Consider the following 9,096-nt stretch of genomic DNA (forward strand, 5'->3'; position numbering starts at 1 on the left):
AGCTGGGCCCATTACTGTTCTCACCCTCAGTGTTTGAGTCCAGTGGGAAGCGCAGGGGAGACTTATCACTTCTTGACTCACCATGGTACGTGACATAAAATTTGTCACAATTTGCCTAGGGCTACTCCCACTGACTTCTACATGACCTTGAGTTTTTAGATGGCATATTTTTAAATGGTTTTTCATGGTTTTGACACATTATAAATGGCGTAAAAGTATTTTGGATTTTTTTCATGAAAAAAATCATGTTTTTAGTGGAAAAAACACCAATTGCGTGAAAAAAATACAAACATTAGTAATTCTGCCCGAGTACGTGTTTGTGTGGGATTAGGGTCAAGCTAGGGGAAAATGCCCCTGACGCAACTGGGTCCAATTCAACGTAAATTAACATTATTGTGCTAAAAATGTGCTTTATTTCTAGCACTTTGCATTAAAAATACATCTGAACGATCTTTAGGCGCAAGTAAACTGCACCTCTTGACAAGGAACCCTGTAGCTACCACCACTTGAGTCAAAATTGAGTCAAATTGTGACTGGATCAATTTTTGCAGAACTCCAGCTGCAGACTTAAATTATTCCATTATATATATAATATGCCTTATATATCCATAAAATATGCAAAATTAGTGGAAGAATGCACAAGACCCTTTTCTGATTCATTCACTAAAACAAACAATACGCTATGGTTTGTGAAAATAAAGAAGGTGATTTAACAAAAGGTCAAAGACCAGACGAAGTTTCAGTCCTTCTCGTGCCTCTTATCATTCATTCATACAGTATACACGTAAACCTGTCACCCAATAAAAGTTAATACTCAATTGGTTTAGCAAGTCTGTATTGCATATCCAGGACTTCAGTGAATTTATTACAACATAAAACAGGTAAAAGAAAGGGCATGACTCCAGTGAAAGTAATGGTAATTAAAGATCTGGCAGGTAATTTATAATTGACAGCTCAGGTTTTCTAAAAAATGTAACACAGGTATGGATAATTTAATTAAAATTCTACGGTTAGCTTACATTTGTAAAGGGGAAATGTTGAGGAAAGTACTTGAAATACATTTTGTGAATTTGCCACAAAAAATTTTTGGGTGATGTGGGCTACAAGCAGCTGCAATCCAATATGCAATAAATGCAGAAAAACCTTCTTAAATCAGATTGTATTCACTTACCTCATTCTACACACTTGACATTACCTTAAAACCAAAAAAAGAGATTTTCACCCTTAAAGAAGTACTCCACCTTAAAAAGTTAGTATTTTTTTTAATCTTATAGGATGCCCTTTTTTAAAAACCATTTCAGTTAGTCACAGATTTAAATAATTCAAAAACTTTATAAAATGATCTTTACAACTTTTAAGTAGGGGTCAGTATCAAGTTACTTTTTTTGGGTACTCTCTCCTATTTATAATCCAGCCTCCTATTCAAACCACTGCCCAGTTTCTAGGGAAAACTGCAATTGATAATCAGACCTGCTGATATGCCAATCTCGACAGCTTCTAAATTAATAATCTACAGAAAATAAAACATGAAGGCTAATTGCATCATACTATTAAAGTTAATATTAAGGGAACTACCCCTTGAAGGAATTATGACACTATAGGCAACTATGCAACCAAAATAACTTTTTTAATAGCACAGATACAACTTAACAATTGAAAGTCATAAATCCAATTCCAAACTTTGGGGTCATAATAAAAAAAGTCAATTATGCTTATTGGTTCTAACAGTTTGCAGTAAATGACTTGTCATTATGCCTTATGTTTCCATGTACATGTTTCTATATAGGTCACATCTTGGGACCTTTTTCAAGATGCCTCATACAATCCAAACCCCCACTAAATACCCTGAGAGAAATTTTGGCGCCAAGTGACTTGGCTGTAACGTCACCCATACCCACCCACATAGTGGAAACCCATTATAAGATTGTGAAAGCATAACTGTCAAAAAACAACTGTTCAGACAAAATCAAAAGTACTGGGAGTAAAACCCTGGTAAACACATAAACACAAAGAAATACAAAATAGCAACCAGATGGCTGGTGAAATGTAGCAAACCATGTACTATCCATTGTAACAAAAAACGTCGCAAAGAAAATGTGTCAAGAGCAAGGGACTGTAGCTCTGTTCAACAGGGTTCTATTCCCAGTACTTTTGATTTTGTATAAATGTTTTTATAATAGAAGTACACAATGCCGCACACACAGAATGTGTCCCCTTTTGGTTCATACATATGTGCAAGCTTACATAAATGTCTCCCACTATTACTGAACAAAAGCTCCAAGACACTTTAATAATATGCAGGTAATCTATATTGTATTCCTTATTTAAATGCATTTATTCAGATGTGCAGTTCAATAAATGTATTTAGCTGGGTGTGCCAGCAAAACCAGGTGTCATCATACACAGGTAAATAGAGGGTTAAGGTGGAACAGTGTAATGATTTATTATGCCTTTGGATTGACAAGTCCTGCAAGTGTTATTTTTTGCTTTAGTCTAAATTGCAGGCAGATAATTTTCTGTAGTTTGGAAGTGCATTCTGCATGTTCTAGGACGTACCCACACATCTGTTCAAAATGTGTCTATTTTCTATATGCAGGGATGATTTGTGCTACATATTTTGTTGTATTATAGTGTGGATTTTTTTTTTCTTGAGATAACAGGCTACTGATAACAATTCACAACAATTCCATTTCATTTTCATACTCAGACAGCGCTGTCTCGAATTTTATTTTAGGAAATATGGGGTATTCATCTGTAAACATGGCGCCCAATGTTTTTTCAGGCAAACTTGCTTTCCAAATTGCTTTGCCTATGTTCCTTCCTGTAACTTAAAATAAACCTGCAAACCCTTAGTAAAAGATTTAGCGGGATACAGAACCAAATCCAACTCTTAATTTACATATGCAAATTAGGCCACGGAACAGTTACAAATGTTCAACTTCCGTATTTATGCAATGAAAAGTCATATGAGATTTTAAGGATTTGTTTGTCCAGGCATGTAGATTCAGCCGAATCATGCTGAAAAAAAGCAGACTCTTGGCTGAATTTCCAACAGAATTTTGAATTCGGTGCCTCCCTAGTATGAAGACACCATTTTTTTTTTTTTTTAAATGACTTTTGATGTGCCTTGCAGCAGCTGGTGCAGATCATGTGGAAGAAAACCCCTTCCAGATAGAAAATCTTTGACTCAGATAGTAATTTAACACTGCTGTTATAAAGCACAAGACAGCAAAATCAGCAAATATAACAAATTCAGAGAAACTCACAAGTAACTTTAAAAATGTAAGTCCCCTTTTCAGTACAATGTCAGACACATTAAGTTTTTAATCTAATGAAGCACTGGCCACTAACAAATGTGAATTGCTGTAGCAAAGTACATTGTTTCATAAAAAAAGAGTAGAGCTATTACACTACTTAACTGAAAAAGTTATAATACTGGTTATGGTTTGAATGGCATTTTATTAATTATTTGAATGCCTGAAAACAATAGTCACTGGCCACCAACAGGAACAAAACATTACTGTTGATATGCTAAAATCACATTATTGAAACAAGCTTCTCGCACAATACATTGCACTTTGTATGCACTTCGTCATCTTGAGGATAGGTCCTTACGAAGGTGCTTACTAAAAAAGCTGTTTCAGTAGGACAAAATTTACAGCCCTCCAAGGCACTTTGCAGATCATTAGAAAGGTCTTTAGGGAGCCAGTGGTTAGGAAAATCTATAGAACACTCTTCTATATATCCATTTTTTATTTGCATACTTAGTTTGAAATCAACTAAGGAATTCTGGTACAAAATCTGAAAAGTCGTTTTAAGTGAAAATATTGGAGTTTTTCCATAAATCCATTCCCAAGTGTACAAATCCCTTTTTTTCTGACTAATACCAGGGAAGAGTGATTCATCCATTGGGTCTATTAAGTGAACATGAGGCTTATTGTTGTAGTGTGCAGAGTATTCAGATGCCACAGCATCCATGACAGATTCACAAGTCAATGAAGAATCTGCATCAGACAGATTCCTTACCAGTGAAGGCACACTAGGAGTAGCATTACTTTTTATACCACGGTAAGGGCTTTCTAACACCATTGGTAGGAGAGAACTATTTGCAGTACAAAGTAAAGTACAGTGGTGGTAAGCAACAGTCCTTCCCAGTTTTGCTGCAGTCCCTGATATTTTAAACGTCTGATCTAAGAGCAGATCAAATCTACTGGTTGCTTGTACATCCACTTTAGGCTGCAGCGCTTTAAGTGCCCTGATAACCAAGTTTAGGTTTTCCATTCTATCGTATCTTTTTCTCGATGTGAAAAAAGTTAAATTGATGTTGCCAAGATCATGATACACAGTGCCACCACCACTGCGTCTTCTTGCTAGACAGATGCCCCTTTCTCTCATTAAAGGAATATTGCATTCTCGCCAAGGATTTTGATGCCTACCAATAACAACAGCTGGCACATTCCTCCAGATAAACAGAACATTCTTGTTTTCTAGGTTCATTTGATCATGAATCCAGTCTTCAATAGCTAGGTTTTCATAAACATTGTTCGATGTAGATTGTAAAATGACACCTTCTTTTGCAGAACTTTCATATCTGGCTGGCGTAATGCGTAAAGCAAACAAGAGATGAACGCTTCTTATTTTTGGCCGGAGGAGCATTTTTCTATAGAACAACAAAAAATAAGAATTAAATTGAGTTAGATTTTGCCACAGGGTTTTATATCTATGCAAAGTCTAATAATGATTACAAAGCACAGTAATTTATTGCACGAGTGAACAAGCATATTTAATGTGTGGCATTGAATACTTTGTATCTTGGAATCAAAATTTTTGAAAAAATGTGTCTGGAGGCAGACGTACAGGTGGACACAATAAATGTGGTAATCTCCCTGGCTGCATGTTATAAAGCGTGTGTGCATCTACCTTACATTATATGAGGTGTGCCTACCATCTGGGGGGGGGGGGTCTGCACCACCATTATTATTAACACGTATTTATAAAACTCCAACACATTCAACAGTGTTGTAAAATAATAGGTGTATACATTAAACATATGGATTTATACACAAAGCAACCAATTACCGATAGAAGTAGTAAAGAGCATGCCATCAAGAACATTGCAGAAAAAGGTTGCTACGCATAGGCATGACTCATATAGGGAACTTACACACCAGTTAACTGTAAAGAATAGTAGTTCACAATAAAGGGACAGTTGGAGAACACCTTAAGCAGACAAAATTTTAAAATCTGAGTAAAAAGCTCTGTATCATAATAAATTTTTCTATATATTAAAATTTAATTGCAAAATGTCAGTATTAAAAATGTGGTGATATCTATTTAGATAAGCACTAAAAGCCAAGAAATTAAGCACTTACAGTAATAGCAATTTACAATTTCTAATAGATTTAAAAAATTTGGATGATTTTAATATGATAAAATGTATCCTGAGCGTCCTGAGTTTGGCCCAAGTGACAGCCAGGCGAAATAGCAAAGGCTAATTTACCCTCTGAAGGTAAAGTCTCTTGAAGCTTATCTAATAGTTTTAGGGCAAGAAAGATATATTGGGGATAGACACTGTAGTGTATGGTTTATTGTGACAGGTACCACCGGTTTAGCTTTATGTTTGAGATTGTTTTGCAATTATTTTGATGGTGTAATTTATGGACATATGTGCAATGTATAAATTGAGTTTAATGTATAAATCGAATTATATGGGGGCTAATACTGAGTTTGGGCTTCTTGAGATAATGGATATACATTGAATAATATGTATTTTTTGATGTTTTATAACTTTTGTTTTTTAAGGGATTAATTGGTATATATGGGGTTAATTTACATAGAGGGCTGGGGGTGTGTATTTAAATGCAATTGTGTCATGGCACCTGTGTAGCGTAAAGCTGTGGGTGCCTAACTCTGTGATGGGTTTAATCGCATAAAAAGTGATATTTTATGGAAGGATGTTCCTGTGCTCAATCTACAATTTATCAATATTGCACTAATAGTTTCTAGTGCTCTTGTTAAATTAGCTTCTGCTGAACAGCAGAGGGCTCTCATGATACATTTCATGATATTAGCAGTGTAAGAAGTGCTAATATAACGTAAAAATAAATTACCCTATTTGTCCTCTTTAATATGTTAGCTTGTGGAATATGTCTACATGAGCATTTAGGTTTAACTGGAACCTTACAATGCTCCAAAAAGTTATTGAAAAACAGCTGTTAAAATATATTATATTTGTTATTGTCAATTGCAAATTAAAGAGCAATTAATAAATCAACACTAAATGGATGTAGACACTGGTTTGTTTGGCCTCTTAATAAAGAGAGAGAGAAAAGAAAGTGAATGACCCCCATTGTAAGATATAAGGACAAGTTACTAAGGAGTTCCATGACCTTATAAAAACACAAGGCCAATATTGGTCACCTTATCAACCCACCATACATGCACCAAATATTGAACAAAACCTTGTTTCATAAGATAGTATCAGTGAGTGTATGGGCACCTTTAGTCCTCAAGAATTTCATGACAAGCACAGTGTGGCCTTCAGCATTTCGTGACTGGCAAAAGTGGCCCCCCAGCCTGGCCTCCAAAACTTCATGACAATTGAAAGTGTTGCCCCCAGCATTTGATGCCATAGTGCGGGTTATTTTGCAATGCAGAAGTATCTAAGAATATCTGTTCTATTTTTCTGCATGAGCATCCTGTCAAACCCTAGGCACCCTGTAGTATTAATCAGTGCACTTTTTGTTGAATTGTGGATGTGTATAAATGTATTCATTTCATTCAACAGGTTGTCACTAATATCATGCACATACAATTCATTAAAACTCAGCTATTTTCCAAGCCTTCTGTAGAGGGTTATTATTATTATATAAAAGTATATTGCTTTGCTGGGATCTGGTGAGACAGGTGTTTTCTACAGTGGGCAGTATTGCATCTCTCTGTACAGTCTGTCAGCAAACAATGGAGGATGTTTCTGCTGAAATGTGTTGAATACATGTTTTATTGTACTCCCTATACAAGGTATTATCAAACTTAAAGGGCTGTTCCTGCTGTATAGAGATAAGTATTTAGGAACAGCTATGATGATATACTTTTATGGCAGCAGTCCCCAACCTTCTTTGCACCATGGACCGGTTTTTTAAATACATTTTTTCCACGGACCGGTGGGGGCAGCATTTCAATTACTGGGGCCAGTAATAAGGAGACAAGACAGACAATCACTGTATTATACCTATGACTCACTGGGGCTCATTTATCAACACTGGGCAAATTTGCCCATGGGCAGTAACCCATAGCAACCAATCAGTGGTTGGCTTTTTTCAGCCAGCTGCATATAGATCACTGAATGCAACAATTTCATTGGTTGCCATTGGTTACTGCCCAAGGGCAAATATGCCCAGTGTTGATAAATGACACACATGGCTGCATCATACCTGGTGTAATGCATGTCATACACGTCAGTGCGCCATATGTGATAATCAGGGCGCAATTAGAGTGGCAATTAACACAGGAAAAGGGTGCCTCAGTAACATTATACATGTTCCTCGCGTCTTAATTTCCCTACAATGTCAGTGCTTATGCATAGATATTAATGCTATATGCATTTTTTTTAAATTAATGTTGAGAATATAAAACTCTGGGTCTGTATGGCATCTCCCACAGGCTGACATTATAGATTTGCAGCATTCCATAGACTTCTATATGGTGTGTATATGTGAGAGAATTGTCATTATACCACAGTCCTTGCACTAAGTGATACCCTTACTCTTTAGGGCAGGATGTGTGGCTCGGTGCCGCCATCGCACTCTGGGTACCGGTGGCACCTTAGGCGTTTACGTTTGTTGCTTTGCATTCCGGCCCCAGCAAACCTTTTGCTCTCTTCCCTTACGGCCACCGGGTGTCTCTAAATCTTAAACATTCGTTGTCACGTGTATATTTTTTTTTGGCCGGCAACAAAATCTTCCTTAATTAAAATCGTGTGTCTATGCAGCCAGGCAGCAGACCCTAGGTAGAATGTAGAGACCAGTAAAAACCTGCGATTCCCCTGTTATCACTACCCCATGCACCAAGCACTTACATGAAGTAGTGCAGAGAGGAGTAAGGCTTGTTACCATCCGACAGCAAAGGGTGACTGAGAGCACTTCCAGCTGACTTGTCGCACATGTGACGAATTTCTCTAATACGCAGTGCACAGGCGCATTAGACAGAACACTCCGTAGAGGCTTTATGCGCATGCACGGTTTATATATATATTTTTATTTATAAATGGATAATGGCTCTTGTGTATTATATCTGTATTTTGCAACTATGATGGAAATTGAATCGCACAATATGGAGTATGTTTTTATGACTTCATTTTCAGTCGGCAAGTGACGGAGTAGGAAAGTACCCCACTCTGCTAACTGAATGCACGCGATTTTAAAGAACGTGGGGGGAAAAAAACGTTTATTATAAAAAATGGTCATTACCTAAAAATAGCATACATGGAAAAATAAAGTGCGTTAGTCATTTACAGATACATAGTACCCAGGAAAAGGCAAAACGAAATCAGAAAAGATGAAGAACTTTCTAAAGAGTTATGCTAAAATTTTGGTGCACAGCCTTTGCCATGGAGAATTCTAGTGTTTGTTAACATTTCTCACTGAATGTGTACCGAACTCACCCACTTCATTACCATGCAATGATTTCCTCTTCATTTCAGCAGACTTCATATTCCCCTCCATGACCATGAGGTGCCTAGGAACTCAAATGGCAATCAAATGGTCATGATTTCCTTTCAGTCTGATTAAACAGATAGCGTTTATGTACATTTTTTTCATTAACTCATTCAGTTGGGCTTATGTCAGAAAGTAAATTTTTACCTTCAAATTTGTATACTGAACAACTAAAGCAGACACTCTTTTGCATTATTTTTTGGAATATTGCTCAAATCTGAATATTACATACCTCCCAACATTTGAAAAGTAGAAAGAGGGACAAAAACATCTGCTGCACAATTTTTTAGGTCACGCCCACTTTATGGCCACGCCCCCCCAACAGGCCCATTTTACAAAACCACACATGAAAAGTATAAAATACACAAAAGCGCACCAGAAG

At 36.6% G+C, this 9,096-nt stretch overlaps 1 protein-coding gene across 2 annotated transcripts; it reads right to left on the reverse strand.

Annotated features, from left to right (window-relative positions):
* Positions 1-822: 822 nt before the first annotated feature.
* Positions 823-8,176, reverse strand: lipt1 (lipoyltransferase 1). Of its 2 annotated transcripts, XM_012956360.3 has the most exons (2): positions 8,078-8,176; positions 823-4,660 (listed from the first exon to the last, which is right to left on the reverse strand). In XM_012956360.3, exons 1-2 carry the CDS (start codon positions 8,161-8,163, stop codon positions 3,538-3,540), a joined length of 1,209 nt encoding a protein of 402 aa, XP_012811814.2. In that variant the 5' UTR covers positions 8,164-8,176; the 3' UTR covers positions 823-3,537.
* Between the last annotated feature and the right edge of the window lie 920 nt (positions 8,177-9,096).

Source organism: Xenopus tropicalis, chromosome 2 (genome assembly GCF_000004195.4).
Source record: "Xenopus tropicalis strain Nigerian chromosome 2, UCB_Xtro_10.0, whole genome shotgun sequence".
Classification (NCBI taxonomy): domain Eukaryota; kingdom Metazoa; phylum Chordata; class Amphibia; order Anura; family Pipidae; genus Xenopus; species Xenopus tropicalis.